Source organism: Nomia melanderi, chromosome 12 (genome assembly GCF_051020985.1).
Source record: "Nomia melanderi isolate GNS246 chromosome 12, iyNomMela1, whole genome shotgun sequence".
Lineage (NCBI taxonomy): Eukaryota > Metazoa > Arthropoda > Insecta > Hymenoptera > Halictidae > Nomia > Nomia melanderi.
Genome location: NC_135010.1, coordinates 7,585,277 through 7,604,510, shown reverse-complemented (window position 1 = coordinate 7,604,510; position 19,234 = coordinate 7,585,277). Strand labels below are relative to the sequence as shown.

The following is a 19,234-nucleotide window of genomic DNA, read 5'->3' as shown; positions in this document are numbered from 1 at the left end:
TCGTTAAAACCATAAAATCCCCAATCCCGAAAACTACCGTTACAACTATAAAATCCCAAATTCTAAAAGCAACCGTTAAACCCATACACCGTCAAATCTCCAAAGAACTGCTCGTTAAAACACAATTTCATATCTTGCAGAAACAGCCGAACACAGCCGTACCTCTAGCGCCGCCGGGTATACCGGACTCATTAATAATGAATGGCAACCATGCGCCGAAGAAGCCAGCAACGCGAACGACGGGTTCAACACGCCGATAGCTTTAACCCAGTAGCCCGATCTCCCTGTTCCTCGTCGAATATTAAAACCGATCCAACGGGGGTGGCGGTGCGCGCGTGATCAATCGGTGCGGGGACGGCTGGCTAATTAATTTCAAAGTCTCTAGTCGCGACGACGCCACGCCCGTTAACACCGTCGAACACCGGGGCGTGTTTTCCATGTCGATTCGCCGCGCGACCGGGGAACGCGTGCTCGCCGGCGAAATTATTAAGGTTAGTGGCTGGGTCCCGCGAGAACGCTCGATCTGTCGGCTCTCTCGGTGGTTGCTCCACATTCGGTGACCTTTTCCAGGGACGGTCGGCGAAATGTCAGGGTGCCGTGCGCGCGAGAGCCACGAAATACGGAAAAAAGCCCAGAGAGAGAGAGAAAGAGAGAGAGGGAGAGAGAGAGAGAGAGACAGACAGAAAGGGAGAGAGAGAAAGATAGAGAAAAGCTCCGCGAACGAGATTTTCTTTTTTTCCCAGCACCGATAGGAGACCACGTTCGATCCGGGAAAGAAATTAACCGTGGTCGGCCATTGAAATCGCGAAGCTGACGCTGGGTACCAGAAGGTACCCGCCAATGGAGGCCTATTCATTTTCCCGGTGGAAACGAGACGCTAATAAAGCATCGGCGGCCGAAGGGTAGGGGGTTGGGAAGAAATAAAGGAACGCGGAACCGAGCGCCTGAGATATTAAGCCCGATAATGGATTCTTATGTTCGCTCGAGCGTTCCCTGATATTTCCGTGATATTCATTTCGCCATATTGTTGCCGGGGCGCACCCGGTCCTTCCGTCGCCGGGCGCCGCGTCCCATTCCGGGGCAAGAAACTTTCCATTCCTTAATGAGAAAACAGCCGGCATCCGGTCGGACGGGATGGGGCTGGATGGAGGAAGATAGAAGAGGAGAGCACGGAACGGGACGGGACGAACGGGAGGGTTGCATTAAATGCAACTTAACTGGGAAACGAGGGGAAAACGATTCCGTCCGCTGAACGTCCAATTTCTTCGAAACTACGGCCCGTGAATTCATCCGATTTGGATGATGAGCGTTGCTCGCGTGCACGCCCTCTTGGAACTTCGGGATCCTCTTAATTCTCGGGGTAATCGGGCTCCACGGTGTCTTGAGTAATAAGTACGTAATTAAAGGAGCTGGACCCGACGGTTGTGTTGGCGCGTTTGATTTTGTACGTGATTGTTTGTTACTCCTCGGTTCTTTAAGTAATTGTGTCTTGTATTGATTCTAAGAATACGTACGAATAAGGATGATGGAAGTTGATGTTTTGTGATATAGAAATATAGTGTCTTGAATTCCTTTTGAACTGTTCTATTTCGTAATTGCTTATTAATCCTCTAGATAATAAGATTTTCTATTGCTAAAGATAACAAGTACAGAGTGAAACAATTGCAATAGATGCTTCAGAATACAGAAATGGGAGACAGTAGTTTCTGCTACAGAATCCGTTTCATCCCCAATACTCGTAACCCCTCCAGCCAATCGAATCTTGTATTATCTCGAATCCTAAGTACCGCACGTAGAATAACAAACAGCCATCCGATGACGCGTAAGATAAAAAATCAGAACACACTTGAATGATCCTCTCCGCAATCTCCGCTTCTAAAGTAGATCGACTTTGCCCCGCGTATAAATATCTTCTACGTAGAACTTAACGCATCGATCAGGCTGATTAAGATAACGCGTCGCGAGAGGGTAGCGAAGGAAGCAGCCCTCGCCGCCGCTTATCCCGTTGTGTTCCTCGTTAAAACGAAAAATCGTTCGAGACCCTCGAAGCGTCAGCCTATTTTCAATCAAAGCCTCTCCCGTTTGATAAGCAGCCGAGGCGGCGACGCCGGCGGCCCGGCGGCACCGTCACGCAATCATCTGTGCTTAATCTTATCTTCGCCCCTAAACCGGGAAGCCGCGCGGAACAACGGCACCGGCAGCGTCGCGCCGCGCGGAAACAACACCGTCCCGGGGCATTATCTTCTACTCGACCGGCCGTAAGTAGGAATCACGGGATCGATCATTCCCGGTTGGAACGCAGAACACCGCTCTACGCGACCGGTTGCCTCCGTTATCGATAGCCCCGTAACCTTGCGAAATTATTGAACGAACCGGCCCCGCGGCGAGTGGGGAACACGTTCGTTTCCGGGCGTATTTTCCTCGTCGCGTGAATCGTCGTTGGGGGTGGACGGGCGGCGGCAGGAGACGGGTTCAGCCGGGACAGCAGGAAGAGGGCACGTTGCATCAGGAATTAAATCAACGCGCCTTCGTTGATGGAGATGATGGGAAACTAGATAGAAAAGGGGTGGGGGCGGACTGATGGGTGACGGCGCTGAGGGAAGGGGATGCTCGTGTGCGGAAGCACCAGCGATAACCGAGTTGTGAGGACGGGAAGAGGACGAAAAAGCTGGAATGGATGTAGTAAAAGCAAGAGGATGCAGGGGACACGGGAAGAGGGAGTAGGGGGAGGAAGAGCAACTATGGTGGGGGATCAATTTAGAAGCCGTGACTCACTCGACACGGTGACGTCGTTAGCGCACCCCTTTTGCCCTCCCCCAACGCCCCTAAAAAAGAGAAGAAGAAGAAGAGAAGAATAATCCGGTCACGACTCTTTCTCTCTCGCTCTCTCTCCCTCTCTCTCTCCCTCTCTCATTCTCTCTCACTCACTCTTTCTTTCTTTCTCTCTAAGCGAGAACTAATCGAGGCCAGTGCACACCGCGCGGAGGCTGGAAGGAGGGAATGTAACGGGGCGGAGGGATGTTCTTGAATCGGCCGGTCCGACGAGCCTCCGTGTATTATTTCTGGTATTCGTGTGTGCCGCCTGTTACCCGACCAGCAGGGTCGAGGAAACTGGCGAGCGTGTACACTAGCACGCATGGGCACATGTATACGCGCACGTATATAGGTACACACGTACGAGGGTAAAGGCGGAAAGGGCACCGGAGTCGTCTTTGTGCACGAATAACACCGCCTGGTCCCTCGTTACGTCGACGAAAAAAAAAGAGGGAGGGAAAATAAAACTCGACCGGCGGAGGCAAGTTTTACCTACGCCCATGTACCTTCACACGCCAGTGACTGCTGTTTACCAGCGCACGGGGAGGCAAAGAACGAAACACGGTGGGAAGAGGAACAAGGAAAATCGTGGGCACAGGGCTACGGGGAGGAGGGCGGCGGAGTGTAAACGAGGAAGAGGATGCGAAAAAGGGGGAAGTATCCAACGCATCCTCTCCTCCGCGCCCACCGAGCCAGCCAGCGTCCCCTCGCCCCAATTACCGTGCCCATCGCGCACCAGCTCATCCACGCTCGTAATTTGCATCCGACCTCTATTTCCTTCGCAGCCGTCGAATTACGTGTCCCTACCCGAAGGCACGGAGTCGGCGGAGGGTCAGAGGGTGGTTTAAGAACACTTCCTTGTGTTCCCTTGCGTCCCGACAACTATGACGACGACCGGGGAACATTTTGCAGGGTTTGCTTAAACGTTAAGCGGCCGAGCCGCAGGTTACACGGACTACTAACAATGGAAGAGGGTTTGAGACACTGAGGGCTGGGAAGTGTGTGTACTGTTTGTCCTTTTGGGGTGTACTCACGAGGCACACGATCTACGAGGATCTGGCTCTCGGTTAGGGGATGATGCTCGTCGAAACGTCGAGCGACTCGCATCCTATCAACGATTCCGTTCCTGTTCTCCTCTCGAGTCCTGGCAGCGAGGACCCGTACGGGTTCCTACGGTTTATCACTCCGGCAACACCCACTTTCTCCTCTGGCCTCGTAACCTCGAGGGCTACTTTTCTTTCTCTCCCTCGCTAACTGTCGTCGAACGCGAGGCAGCAGCACTACTCCGACACTACTACCACCACCACCACCACCATCCGCGCACCACCACGATACGGTTCCCTCAACTACCGACGGTCACCAACACGATCGGAAACCACCACCACCACCGCCACCACCATCATCATCGTCACCACCACCACCAACGCCACGGCCACTAACCATCAACACCAATGCCGCTGGCTGCCACGAGTAGCAGTTTCGTTACTGGCGACCAGTTCGCGGCTCGATGGGCTGGGATTATTATTTTTCTTTTTCTTAGTTTTCCTTTTGTCTTTTCTTTTCTTTCGTTTTCCTTGTCCTCCTACCCCCGTACCATGTTATCAATCATTTCACTCGATCGGTCCAGCACAGCGGGTTTAGTGCCTGTTTCTGGCCACTCCTCGCGTTGACACGACGCGTGACCGTCCGGAACCAGCAGCAACCCTCTTTGGAACCGCGAGGCTACACGCGGGCGACCTACGAGCATGGGACGATCCCGTAGCTCGCTGCGGAAACGCCACCGTGAGCTGGCCTATCTACGCGCCTGCCTGCGCTACCAAGCCTCGAACGCCCGCCCTCCTTCCGCCCCGCCGCGGCGCCTTCTGGCCAGTCACGATAGCAATATATGGGCGATCGTGACACACGCGTGCCCGTGACACGTCCCAGCATGCGCCCTTCTACGCGCGCCGAGCACCGCACGCGCCCGAGTCCGGCCTAATTCCCTCGGAGCAGTCCGGTGTCGCTGCTCTCGAGATACAAACTAGGGAGTTTCGTTCACGACGGCGCGGAACGGAGGGAAAACACTGCTGGATCGACGGATGAATTTTTGTTCTTTTTATTTTGAACATGACATTGATAATTCAGAGATCAAACATTTTAGGTACTCTAATTTCATCTTAATGCATTATTTGAACATTTCTAGCTACGTTCTATGATTTTTACTGTGGATCGAGATGCTTAAAGTACCTTTTCTAGGTTATATTTGTGATTTCAAGCGTTTTTATCGTAGTTTACTAGTCATCGTAACGATTTGGTACGTATTTCACTTTGTAGTATGAATGTACGGATGTACCATTTGAATTTCCCGCGAGAAGAGCCTGCTCAGGTCAGGATTCCCCGTTGATCTAGGGATTTTTAAGCACTATGTGATACCTAACCTACTGCGATTGAAAAACTAATTAACATAAATATTATATGAAGTATTCTTTTTATAAAATCCTGTGGAGGAGAAAATTTTGTTAGAGAGGAAGCTTTGAGTCGATTTTATGGTCGTGTGACCTCACGATCACTGTACGATCATTAGCTATAATCAAAGATTTTGTGGTAGCTTAGACCACAATTCTTCGTTAGTAAAACAGACCTAATTGAACTTTCTCTGAATACTTAATATTCTCATAATGTATGGCATGTCCTTCAGGATGTACTATTGCGGTGGACACATTTCACCGTCCTTATATGAGGGGCAGCGCATCCATCGCGTAGCACAGTCGGCATCGTAGAACAGTGTCATGGCGTGGAAACAATGACAGAAAGAGTGTTCCTCACCGAAGAATCCGGTACTAAATTTAATATGTGGGGCTGTTCCCGTTGTAACAGAGGCTTCCTAATATTGTTCCTGATTCATGTGATCGCATTTCAAAGTTTCATATGTAAGTATTTATCCAGAACTCAGTACTTCCTTTTTTTATCATCCGTTAGAGGATCCGAGTGGTCCACGCGTGTGACGCACCTATGCATGGAACTAGTTATCCTGCATGCTGCGCCTAACGCGCATGCACCGCGGGAATTTCGAAAACGTTGCTTCCATTGTTCTCTCCGATGCTAACGTTACGTTTCATTTCTTCTTACAGATTACCAGGAACGATTCGAATGGCAGGAACTTAGAAGTAAATTGGAATCTATGATTATCGAACAACGAGATGCATACGGGTTAACGTATAGCATAGTTAAAAGATTAGAGGGTCATGGTATACTCGGTGGCAATACTAAACTGGACCATACTAAAAAGCCTACAATTTACGCCATTACGCCTACCTTCGCGAGGCCCGTCCAAAAGGCCGAGTTGACTAGGTTATACCAAACATTTTTGCATATACCTAATTTCCATTGGATCGTCGTTGAAGATGCGGAAATGAAGACGAAATTGGTTACACGGTTCTTGGAGAACAGTAGTTTAATTTATACTCATTTGGCCGCGTCAACGCCATCTAGCTATAAGTTAGGTAGGAATGACCCTAACTGGAAGAAACCGCGCGGTGTTGAGCAACGAAACGCTGCACTACGCTGGCTTCGAGAGAATCTAAAAGTAACTGACCAGGGGATTGTATTTTTCGCTGACGATGACAATACGTACTCGATCAAGCTGTTCTACGAGGTAAGAACATTAACGGCAGAATGATCGGTCCAGTCACGGAAGCATTGCATAACACGTGTTACAGATGGAAAAGATTCAAAAAGTCGGCGTATGGCCAGTGGGTTTGGTTGGTGGTTTGATGGTAGAGAAACCGATTTGTGATAACGTTACGAATAAGGTAGTCGGTTTCAACGCGGCCTGGAAGCCGGATCGTCCATTTCCGTTGGACATGGCTGGATTCGCTATTAATCTACGTCTCCTATTAGAACACAAGGATGCAATGTTTTCGTATGATGTTCCGGGAGGATACCAAGAGAGTGAGATTCTGAGACAAATCGTCACTAGGGACGAATTGGAACCACTGGCGGATTGCTGCACGAAGGTACGTGCTATATGTTATTAATCACACATTAACGGTTAAAATAATTATTCACTGTTCACGCTTGTTTCACTTCGGTACTTCAGCCATTTAAAAAAACATAAGCAATTTATGGCGACATCTACGGTAAAATTCTCAAGCTACTAATCAATTGGTATGAAATTTTAATCGTAAGATGGCATAGTAATACCGTTCTTTAAAATTATTAAAAAAACGTCATTTATTTGAAATATTAAACCTTAACTATTTATTAAATACAAGTCAAAAATCCAATTTTGAATATTAAATTATTTTAAGATTTCTTCACTGATATAATTCAATACTATGTACCGCTGCTACTTGTTATATATATCGTAAACATTTTTCTACAGTATGAAAAATGAAAAAAGAGGTTTAAGAAAGAGTAACAAATTTTTGTTTATGTAGAAAACATGTTCTTTATATTCGAAATCATTTTATCAGTTGAGCACATTATTTTACAAAGACGGTCATATCAATATCAAACAGAATTTTTAATGTTCCTTTAGATGATATGAATTGAAACATTCTCCTATATGTAATGGCACTTTGCAATGTTTACACATGTACGATGTTTCTTTTCGAATTTTATTTAAATAACATACTTTACATCTTCGTCGTATCCTTTTCGACATTCCTGCTATTTTTACCAAGTGATGTTGTCTTAAATCACCTGAAAATCTTTGCAATGAATCGAAACGCGGGGTGCGCGTTACAGAAGACGTTCCTGATATAGAGGGGCTATCGAGGTTAGGCTCCGATTCTAATACCGTTTTATCTTCAATCCAAGCTGTAGCAATATTTTCTAAAAATTCTTTATATTTAAGTTTGCTGTTACGGTTAATATTTCGATAAACTTTAAAGGCATTAAATAAGCCACAGTTGAATAAATATAAAGCAACTTTTTTTGTCCATTTTCGAGTTTTCCTGAAAATTGGATAGCACGCTATATATCGATCTGCTCTGTCTACTCCTTTCATGTGTTGATCGTAATCTATTATGCACTTTGGTTTTTGAATGTGTTGACCGGTCTTGCGATTTATAATTCCAGTATTTATTACATCGGAGTTATGTATTGTCGAAATCATACGTATATCTTTTTTTTTGTCAGTTTTCCACAACTGAATGAGTATCTCTCCTTGACGTTTAAATCGAGTTTCAAACATATTCAATTTACTTTTTTTTAAACTTGAAGGTAAGCCTCTATTTGCTCTTATAGTTCCACATACTTTAATTTTCTTTAATAGTAATTGTTTTGCAATTTCAACACTATTGTAATAATTATCCATGTAGATATGATACCACATATTAGAAACATTTGATACAAGTGCTGATATTGTGCTTTCCAAACTTTTAGTATCTGAATAAATATCAAAATTGCATACATAGCCTGTACTAGATTCACATAGCATTCTAATAAGAATACCATATTTTGTTATTTTAAATGGATTATATACTTGAAAATTCAATCTGCCCCTCCAAGGTATAATATCTTCTTCTAATAATAATTTTTGCATAGGTTTATAAACATCATTAAATTTCTGTTTGAAATGGTTTACAATTGGCTGTATTTTAAACAATCTATCAGCGTTACCAGGCATATTATCATTATCAGAGAAATGTAAACATGACAATATTTGACGAAATCTATTGCGGCTCATGACTTTAGAAAAAATTGGTGTTTCTATGACTGGGTTGGTGGACCAATAGTCAATTAATTTACCTTTCCTTATTAGACCCATTATGATGATTAAACCAAACCATTTTTTTAATTCAGGTATAGTTAGCTCAGTCCACTTTCCAGTGCTTTTTGAGGTTCTATATTTGTATGAATTCTTTGCATAATATTTATTAGTTTCTGTAACAATTATTTGAAACAAATCATCTGTGAAATATAATTTGGCAACTTGCTCTATACTTTCTCCATAAATGGGCCAAATTTTGATGCCTGGAGAACCTTCAAAAGGTTCATTATTTCTAGGCGAGTCATCGTCAGACCATTCTAATGGATTGTCATCCTTTTCTTCTGAATCGCTAGATTGTGTTTGTAAGATATGAGATCGCTTTTTGTTATTTAATGTTAAATCCTCTAAATCACTATCACTAAAGGAATTAAAGTCACTATCACTTAAAGCATCACAGTTTTCATAGTTACTTGGTACATCAGACAAACAATCTTCATAATTTTCCCATAGGAAAGTTTCTTCTTCATTCGTCATTTTTTTTAAGAATTATAAAATCTGTAATATTTGTATGGGATAAAAAATTGAATTTCAACTAAATTCAGATTGTACAATATAATAAAAGCAAAAGGTTTAATTATGATGATCTTTAACACAACTGAATTTTCGGTTATGTTACATTGTAAATAAAATCGAGATTATACAGATCTAGCAAAATCTTTACTATAGACAGGAGGGAGTTATAAAATGAAATATATACTCTTTATTGCTTACCTATACAGTATTATATGAAAGTAGGAACAATTGGATTCTCGTTGGTCGTATATACAAATAATTGAATTTCCAGTAAAAATTTGTATAAAAAAATTGATAACATTATGTAATATATATATATTCAATTGTGAAGTCTCAATAATGAAACGATGTAAAACATTTAAAACTTCAAAATAAAACACATTTTATTCGCTGTTAAGAAGTCGCGATACTTATGACGCCATATAACGTCATAGAACGTTAACGCTTATTATTATTGTTCGTGACGCCATATGGTGTCGCCGGATGTTAATGTATCGTTATCGTAGCAACTTAATCATTTCCATTAACTGTATAACATCAGAAAACTAGAATGAGCAATCTGTCATAGTAAATAACTTTTTGTGGTAAAAAATGTTAATATGTAAAAAGAATACCTATAAAAATAAGACAAAAAAATTCAGTTTCATAGTAGTGATTAATGTTATATTGAGGTCCAATTGATTGATAATATCTATACTGATATTATCCAATATTAATTATTATGCATATTATATTTTTTAGTTAATATATTACTCCTAATATTTATTAGAATTAATGATGAAACATCATGGTGGCGCCATGCCATGGTTCAACTATAATACCAATCGGCTAGTAGCTTGAACGTTTCGCCACTGATGGCGCAATATGACTTTTCTACCATACTTTCCGTCACGCAGATGTGCACTTACTAAAAAATATTTAAGAAAAACGTTAACAGCGATAATTGTTAATGAATGCTATCAATGTAGTAGTATTATTTTTAAGGTATTTTACTTTGAATTAAACTTTTGACTTTATGCGGTCACAACTTTTGATAACGTGAATATAAAATTTGATTGTCCTCCTTAAAAATTGATCTATCGTAAATATTGAACACTACTTCTACTATAATTCTATAGAAAAATGGCAGTGGCGCTATAACAATATTCAAAAGTGAATGGACTATTTGTTGAACAGTTTGATTCTAGATTTACCTATAAATTTCACCGTTGCATATACCTGCTATATAATTTATGAAACATTTTTTTCAAGTGTTCACCGTATAACGCGATTCGTATTCACTCTAATTACATATTTAATTAATTAATCTATCAAGAACAGGAAACATTTAGTCAAATTTACGAATCCTTTAAGTTCTCTACCATTGAACTAACGATGGTACATGCTAATTCTTCAAATTTGTTTCAGGTCTACGTGTGGCACACACGCACAGAACCGCCACAACTGAACGTGGAACAACTACTAATAAAGAAAGGTAAACGTTCCAACCTAGGCATCGAAGTGTGATATACGTACAGTATCGATATTATAGTTTTAATACGTTCTTTTTCTTGCGCCCGTTGCGAAAGCCTATACAAGTGATAGAGTAGCGTTTGCAAATGAACGAAATGGAACAGCGAATTTTATACGTGCTTCTTTGATTACTTGCTCCCGGCCATGTAAGTAGGTACTTCCCCCGTTTGCGGAGAAATGCAGTGCCATAACGTGTAGTCGCTTATAACTGCATACTCGATGATAAGAAATAGATAATACTCTAGGCCAATCACAACGGCTCGTCCACTGTCGTCCGAACAAGAATGTTTCTTTTTTAAATTTTTATACGCTGTTAGCATTAACAATAAGACGTTTTTTTGATACGCTTGTCAGACATGTGTATTGTCTCTTCGCCAAGAAGAAAAAGAAGGGAGATTATCTCATGGAAAACAAAAATACATATTATATATATACACTCATGATGAGTATATATATGTATATTCTATATTATATGAGTATATATATATATACTCACACATATGAACTGACTATAAGAGAGACGTGAATTATTGACCTTGAAAATGTTCTTTATCCTTTATTTAGTCGAGAGTACGTTTCCTTGACGCGTACAGAAAAAGCATACATAAAAAATATGCCTTACACCTACGAACTTTAATAATACCTCGTAATAATATTTATTTTTTGTTAGCTTTTCATTTTGTTTCTTTTAAACTGGAAGAGATGCGCAATAATACTTTTCGTGGGAAGCTACTCGGGTTACGGGTTCCTTCGTTTTTTTTTCCTTTCTCATTTGGCAACGAATATAAAATAGCTAGATAAAACGTGACGTCCCGGCCTGGTCGGCTCGCTCGACCGACCCGGCGACGACACCACGGAATACTGGGGTGCGACGATCACGAAGACGAAGAACCTCGCAGTTCTCGTGTTCTTTTTTTGTTTTTCTTGTTTTCTCGTCGATATAATTATATATATTTTTTTTTTGTTTCTCGTGTATAATATGTACTCGTTGACTTATAAGCTAATAAGTACTATATATTTGGCAAAACTCTGTGTTTACGGGTACGTAAAAAAGCTACCTGTGCAGACAGTGCGTTCGCAAGCGAGGAGGCGATGCTCTATACTTTTTTAAACTTTTCCACTTTTATTATTATTATTATTTCCTTTTTTTTTAATTTGTAGGTACACATTGATCCTCTTAAATAAATATACACGCGATCGATTGCTCTTCCTGTCACTCTTATTAACGCCGCTCTTTTCCTTCCCTTTGCCTAACTTCTTCCTTTTCTCTCTTTTTTTCACCATTGCGAACGCACCTTCCGAAATCGCGCAGAACGTTCTAAACTTACCGGTTCCCCCCACTCTTCTCTTCCTAAACTTATCTCTGATACTCCTTAATGATTAGGAAAAACGTTTACAAGCATTTACAAAAACTTATCACATTTTAAACTGCGTTTTTTGTCTCGGAAAGCCATCTTACACATTAGGACAGAACGTGGTAATTTCATAGTGTCAAATATTGTAATATGTATATTTAAATATATATATATATAATATTTATATATATATTTATATATATATTTATATATCTGTATATGGCAGCTTTCGATTGTTCTTTGTGTGTTTGCTTTACGTATCTGGGAAAACGGAAATTCGGTTAATAGTTACAACATGGTGAACCGCGTCGGACCTTTGCTGATCCGTCCGAGGCGGGGAATGCTTGATCAACGAACGTCGAAGTGTTGCCGCTGCTTCTGATTACGCTATACATACAATATCCAGAGAGAGACTTTTAAAAAGATACGCGGCCTAAGTGAGCGTGTCGTCGCAGGACAATATCACTGTGCCAGCGAACCGTATCTTTCGAAACCTTCTTTGATTCCTTTATCTTACAGTCTTTAGGTATAGTCGTCGCCAAGATATAGAGAACTCTTAAAAAAAAAGTTGGTTCAATTAAAGTAAACATGTTTCAAGTGATAGGACCAACGAATCGATAGAAATATGATCTTAAGCCCTCTACACACGTTGAAACATGTGCTGCATGCATCGACTGTTAGCCTTCATGAAACTTGTATCAGTTTCAGTTTGCTTCCACATTAACAATTCCTCTGAGTTTGTCGTGTAACGACAGTTGTTTCTGATACCAATTCGTCGAATTACATACATTGCAACATGTATCATGAAGCTTGGGAGTCGGTGTATGCATTGCAACATATGTCAATATAGGTAGAGGGTTTTAGGACTCGGAACTGTGATCAACACCTTTGATGCGGTCCGAAATCCTGCAAAATCAATTGGTACCCATTCCGGTGAGTTTCGATTCTACCTTGAAACTTTAATTTACGACCTCGCTGTATCGCAGTGACGACTGTATGCTGCCACCGGTGCTGTCACTACGATCCACAGTCCCGATGACACGCTTACCAACCGGAATTTTTTAGCAAAAGCTGTCCAAATTCTCGGTTCGCTTACTTCCTTACCCTAGACAGTCAACTAACGCAATGAATACGCAAAATACTACTTGAATTAAAAACGTACGAAAAAGAAAGAAAATAAAAATGAAACAAACAAACATGAAATGGTTGGGCTGCTCTTGCGCGCGTCGCCACTGGCGAACATTTACATCGTAGAATGTACACGGTAAACTATCGCGATAAGAACGATCACTGACAGAACAATGGGGAATACACTTTCGTCCTAGAAACGCAACCAATCGACTAACCGCGGAAAAGGAACGGTTACACGGCTCGGGTGGCGGCGATCTATCGTTTACCGTCAATCTTGCTTTTGTCAGCGGGCAAGAAAGGAATTGTCATTTCCATGATGTCTTTACGAACGTCCGAGTCATGTATTATTCAAGAGAGTCCTTGACCTGAGCTACTTGATCGTCAATGATATAACCGGTACACGCGGCTCGTTCGCGTGAGTATCTCACGCTTAAATGAATCAGTCTTTGAAACCAAGGTCGTACGTAACCACGAAAATCGATAACATGGTATTCTCGGAAACGGAACAGTAGGAAAAATGAAATATATGCATCGTGTGGACCATACAACGTGTCTCGAATAGAACGTCGAGGAATGGGCGAGGAGTCGAGAGAATACAACTTTCGAAAGAATATATATACACAGACTCGGTGGTTCGCCAAAATGGCGGACACCGTTTCAAAGAGTGCGCGTGCGTTTCCGCCCGTTCCGCTCGTTTCGTGCGAGGAATGCTTTCGAACGTTCAGTCCCTTATCGTCAGTCGGTAAAACAGTTCCCGTTTCCCACGAAGAAACGAGACGCAACGGGGGGAAAACGTTTCCCATTACTTTTTCGCCTTGATTTACCGTCGCGCTGTGCGCACGATAACACAGTACTACCCAGCGTACTAGACTGCGATTATCTAAGAGGGTGCCTCGAAGCAGTGATCACTAATTACCGACCGACTTCTACCAATTTCCGCGATAAATTTTGTACATTCCTCCTCCTCGTGTAAGCGATCTATCTAGGCTCCACCTTTGCAAATACTCGCTAAAAGTTACAAATTACATCGACGGTGTCTCTCCGCGCTAGAGAACGATCTCCGTGCGGGTACCTGGGTACCCGGCGTCACCGGTAGATCGATGCGTTTATCTCTGCTGCCGTGTTGCTGCTTTGGCGATTACATTGACCGGAGGGATTGGCGAGGAACGGGGCGAGGGTAGCAAAAGAAACATTTTCATTTTCGCGAAGGTTTTCCTTAACCTTAGCGAAATGATTGTGCAGAACTACCGGGTGTCGAGAGATCAGACGAATTTCGCGTCGCCGACGAGTGTGCTTGCCAATAAAGAGGCGGCGGCTACGGTGTCTCGTCGCATCCCCGGAGGCGCGACGAGGATTGACCCGCGAGTTTGATCGGTCATCGGACATTTTGCGCGGATTTGGCGGTCGAACTCGATCCCTCGTGCTGTTTCATCCTGCTCGATCGATTCGCGCTGATGCGCGCGCGCTGTGTCGTCAGAACGAGGAACGAGGTTTACCTGATCTTTGAATTTCCCGCCGGTTAGCCCTCCCCGCGGTGATTTCCCGAACGACGCGCAGCGGATTCGAAAGTTTCGGGCGGGAATGCGATGTTGTCCAGGGATGCGCGAGTCGTTTCGTATCGTTTCGAGAACACTTTGGCCAGAAACAGGCGTTTCCACGGTTTTACGATTTACAATCTAGTACGCCGGAAGAATATCTAGACGGCCGAGTCCTTGCCGACGAACCCGGTCTTCGAGACGGACCTTTTCCCGTCGAAGGTGATCGATGTTTCACGGCGCAGGCCCGAGTCGATGATCGGCGTGATCTTCTTCTCTTCCTTCAACGGCTCCTTCTCGTCTCTAAAATGATTGTTGAGGGTGTGATTAATCGGTGAGGAACGATCGTTCGCACGCGGGAGCGTTGGTTACGGTTACTTTCTATTACTGGGCATAAAAGAGCATGTCGACGGATGCGGCGCGTGGTGCAACATCGAATATATGCATAAGGCATGCCATCACTCGTTAGTATCGTGTATTTGCGGTGGGGCTGGCGCAGAGATTCGTTAAGAGATTATGAAGTATCAAGTTCACTCGTGAACGTTTCGTCGGTTCTTTCTCTGAATATTCTTAAGTTTCATTTCATTATAATATCTAGATTAATTTGGGTTTAGTATAATTGCCTTGATCAAGGATTGAGTATAAACAACTTCTGTTTACCTTTAATTTATCAATATAGAACGAAACAAATATTTCAACAATAAGAACGAGAAAGTAAAATCTATATCTACTTTATTCACTGTTCAGTTTTCCACTTGTTCTCATTACGAACATCACATGTATTTTCTACAGAATCGACGTGAGGATCTTCGGAGCATCAGTTAACGAGTCCCTGCCGCACACGTTCCGAATATCTTTTCAACCGCGAGTTTCGACAAGACAACGATCAACGCCGTTAGATGTCTGCAACTTCGGAACACATTCAGTGGACAGACAAGGTGAGTGTATGAAAATCTTCTGAGAATTGATATTTACACACAGGAATGTTCATATTTTTCGCCGGGTCACTTTCCCGCTTAGTGTTCTCGAATTACCTGCGTCCGTGATCGATGCTCGAACGGGGACAGGGTGAATTAGAGCGATGGTGGTGGAGTGTGCTACGTAGTTAACGAGCAATTAATATCACTTCAGAGTGTTGATATCTCATGCAGCATAGCCAAAGCACGGGCGGATAATGGGCGACAGTTTTATGCTGAGGCGAGCGACCGGGGGGATTGGGCGGAATGGGCAGGCGGGTAAATGAAACATGATCGGATGCGACATTCGTTCCACGAGAAGTGTGTACTCGTGTAAAAAGTGGTTGGCGGTGGCGGGTCAGTGTTTTCAACTGAAAGAACGGGAAGGACGGGCACTGGGGAACGTAGATAAACAAGAATTCTATCATGCTCTAAGTCCTTCTTTATCGTCGATTTTGTTGCTGTGGACGCCATCTTGGAACGCACGATGCCGACACATGCTTAGCATATCGAGATATCAGTTGTCGAATTCGAAGCAGATAGACGAGCGATTAGTGGAAGATGCATTCTATTTTTTAAATATGACCTTATCTTTGATAGCTGTTTTAAGTATGAATAGGTTATAGTTGAGATAACGGAATTCAGTTACATAATATTTCAGTGTTACTATCGTTAAAATAAATTTTGGAAGTAAATTAGTATTTTGTAGATTTGTAGACAGAAATAAATATTAATACTAAAAGTTATTAACTAGCAAGTGAGTTAAGGAAGGAAAACTTAATGTTTACTTTCTTTGTTTATGTTTAATATTAATATTGAAAATACAATATTCTTTGACTAAAATATTCCATAATAATTTCTGATGATGATCTCGATCTGCCAATGCTTTCGTCCAGCATTGCACTCCCGATATTCTAGGATATTTACCGGTACAAGGGACCAAAGAAAAAGAAGCAAATCATATGGAAACAGTGGGACAGTAGGAGACAAAGACAGAAAGAGACAGAAAGAGACAGAAAGAGAAAGAGAGAGAAAGAGAGAGAAAGAGAGAAAGACAGAGAAAGACAGAGAAAGACAGAGAGAGAGAGAGAGAGAGAGAAAGAAGAAAAGACTGAAAGCATTAAACAAAAAAAATGTCATGCGAAGTAGAAAGCCGTGTCAGAGCCCCTTCGAGAGGGGCCATGCTTCTTACTGATTTCACTTATGTATCTCTCTTACATGGCAGTGTGTTTGACCAATCTAATGGTATTTTTTCCACTACCCGAGTCTTCGATGGCCGTGACCCCGGCGACATTGGCCATTTTTAGGTCGCAATACGGCAATGGAAACCGCCAACCGTAAAGACTACCGGTAAAGAAAAAAAAAAGAGAAAGATGCGAGAGGGTCAAAGTGTCTCCTAATGGCGGGCTAGATTCTAACCAGTTAACCGGACCATTTAACCTCCGGACGCTACTCATTTCACTGTTATTTCCTTCTTTCTTTTTTCATCTTTTCTCCCGTTTCAATCGGAATATTTCACCGAATCGAACGCGACGGATGGAAATGTATGACCGGAGATGCCCGGTTCCGATTTATCGAGTGTCCATTAACCTCGGGCCATAAAGGCTTCTTTGTGTACGGCGTTGGCTTTAGGCACTTAGCCTATTAAACCTTCCGCGAGGGTGCAAATTGATTCGATGGAAATGTAATTTCATTGCCGTCGAATTATTTTGTATGAAGGAAAAGCGAAACAGAATGTGGAACGCGTATAAAGTTACGTCATTATTTGTTTAACCCTTTATAGTTCACAGGAGCGTTCGTGACATTTAAACATTCAAGCTGGAGTTTGAAAGTTACAAATGTTATCAATTTTTCATTTCTAAATTAAGAACTTGACGTTTCAATTAAGAAAGAATCGACCACGATCGCTAATAACTGTAGTTAATAACGAGCCCTTTATTAACGCTGAACTTTTAGTTAATAACGTTTTATGGAAAACAAATTTTAATGTTTCGGAAATATTGACCTATAAAAGGTTAAATGATTAAAGTAGGCTTTAAAGGGTTAAATTATTAAAGTAGGCTTTAAAGGGTTAAATGATTAAAGTAGGCTTTTAAGGGTTAAATTATTAAAGTAATTGTTCTCAAGTGACTAATTCAAAGTGAAATTAAAATTGAGTGGAACTAGGGTTAAAATTCAGTCTGAAATATTACTCTTCCGTATGATTAGAATTCTTCTCATAACCTTACAGATATTTCTAAAGCGGTATTTCGAAACAGAAAATCATTAGTGAATTATTCAATGCATACTAAACGCAGAAATATGTTTCAACAAACCGGTACCGGGTTTTCGCGAATACTCGAAGGGAAATCAACGGTACGTTCACGTTCTAAGCTAATTAGTGTGTTAGTCACGGTGATCGCGGGATCAGCGGATCCTTCCAACGGCTGGAAAGTGAAAGAACAGAGACCAAAACGAAGTTCCATGATGGGAGCTAGGTTCGATGACACGGTAATGTAGCGCCAGACTTGCCAAAAGCACAATGTAAAATAGATGTAATGTATATGAGGAAAGTCGAGTAAAATTATCTAAATACCGAGAGGATGTACTGTGTTAGTGTGTAAATTGTGTTTCAATGTTAGTTGTTTGGAACGAGTCTCACCTGCCGAGCTTCGCGTCGTCTTCGTCCACTGGTTTCCGGCGGGATCGTTCGCAAACATAATATATAATTCCTGCAACACGAATACATAAAATTTCCTTAAAAATCGAAGACAAAAATAATGCATAAATCTAAATCTAAATATCGTTGCAAATATTATGACTATAAAATCAATTTTAGAATAACCTTATTTCTTTTATTTTATAATACTCTAAATATTGATCCAAATAATATTATTATCGTAAATATTATTACTGAAAAATCGACCTGAAAGTAACTTCATTTTATTTTATAGTACTATAAATATAAATATTAACCTAAATATTGTTGTTGTTATAAATATTATTACTGAAAAATCAATATCAATATGACTTCATTTTATTTTATAGTAAATATAACTGTTAACCAATATAATATCATTCTCGTAAATATTATATTGAAAAATCGATATTACAATTTCATTTATCTCGTTTTACCTCAAAATTTATGCAAAGAAAAGATTGTATATTTTACCAATGTATGAATTTAATTATTTCAGGCGACGGTATCGCGCAGTCGCGCAATTGTGTTACAATTTCGCTCAGAGTTGCACATGCTGTTTGCGATAAATTCACCTTGCAATTTCACGAATTTATCCGTGTAATTCCAGATAAGTTCGCGTTAGAGTTTCGAGTGAATACGCGATGCGGTTTTAGATAAACTCGCGTTGAAACGCGCGCTAAATTCGTTTTGCAATTTCAGTTCGAATTACATGGCCGTTCCGAACGGATTTATTCGGGAGTTACGTTGCGATCGCTGATAAATTATCGCGGTAGCCAATAAGCAACGTTGTTGCTCGACGGTTAAATTACTACGGGAAAAATGAGTTTCGTTTGGTTTCTTACCTGTCTTATTGGCGCAACAGCAGATCACGTCGATCAGTATGATGATAATGAACAGTACCGCGATCACGATACCGATTATGGCTGCGCTCGATATTAGAGGTCCTTGATGATGGACTACGGTGGTGTCTATACCTTGAAGAA

General features: G+C 41.8%; 3 protein-coding genes across 14 annotated transcripts in view; 1 reads left to right on the top strand and 2 right to left on the bottom strand.

Annotated features, from left to right (window-relative positions):
* Window positions 1-10,536, bottom strand: part of LOC116426273 (protein FAM135A) — a 48,237-nt gene extending 37,701 nt beyond the window's left edge. For 3 of the 6 annotated variants that reach the window (XM_031974990.2, XM_031975001.2, XM_031975000.2), the window contains exon 1: window positions 3,849-4,819. The gene's annotated coding sequence lies outside the window, so the exon portion shown is untranslated. Of the gene's footprint in view, window positions 1-162; window positions 718-3,848; window positions 4,820-10,423 lie in introns of those variants that run through there. The other 3 variants (XM_076372881.1, XM_076372882.1, XM_031974999.2) reach the window with 3 other exon arrangements.
* The window catches only part of GlcAT-I (Glucuronyltransferase I), a 162,069-nt gene continuing 148,372 nt past the window's right edge, over window positions 5,538-19,234 (top strand). For 4 of the 5 annotated variants that reach the window (XR_012999883.1, XR_004234878.2, XR_012999884.1 and 1 more), the window contains exons 1-5: window positions 5,538-5,723; window positions 5,925-6,448; window positions 6,513-6,809; window positions 10,490-10,556; window positions 15,408-15,553. Coding sequence is in view for 1 of the 5 variants with exons in the window: in XM_031975010.2 (XP_031830870.1) it covers window positions 5,597-5,723; window positions 5,925-6,448; window positions 6,513-6,809; window positions 10,490-10,588 (1,047 nt within the window). In the remaining 4 variants the exon portion in view is untranslated. Of the gene's footprint in view, window positions 5,724-5,924; window positions 6,449-6,512; window positions 6,810-10,489; window positions 11,802-15,407; window positions 15,554-19,234 lie in introns of those variants that run through there. The other variant, XM_031975010.2, reaches the window with a different exon arrangement.
* Window positions 11,730-19,234, bottom strand: part of Fas2 (neural cell adhesion molecule fasciclin 2) — a 182,710-nt gene continuing 175,205 nt past the window's right edge. For 2 of the 3 annotated variants that reach the window (XM_076372883.1, XM_076372884.1), the window contains 4 exons: window positions 19,094-19,225; window positions 18,213-18,282; window positions 16,790-16,915; window positions 11,730-14,918 (listed from right to left, as the gene is read on the bottom strand). In XM_076372883.1, coding sequence (XP_076228998.1) covers window positions 14,777-14,918; window positions 16,790-16,915; window positions 18,213-18,282; window positions 19,094-19,225 — 470 coding nt within the window. In that variant the 3' untranslated portion in view covers window positions 11,730-14,776. The remainder of the gene's footprint in view (window positions 14,919-16,789; window positions 16,916-18,212; window positions 18,283-19,093; window positions 19,226-19,234) is intronic. The other variant, XM_031975003.2, reaches the window with a different exon arrangement.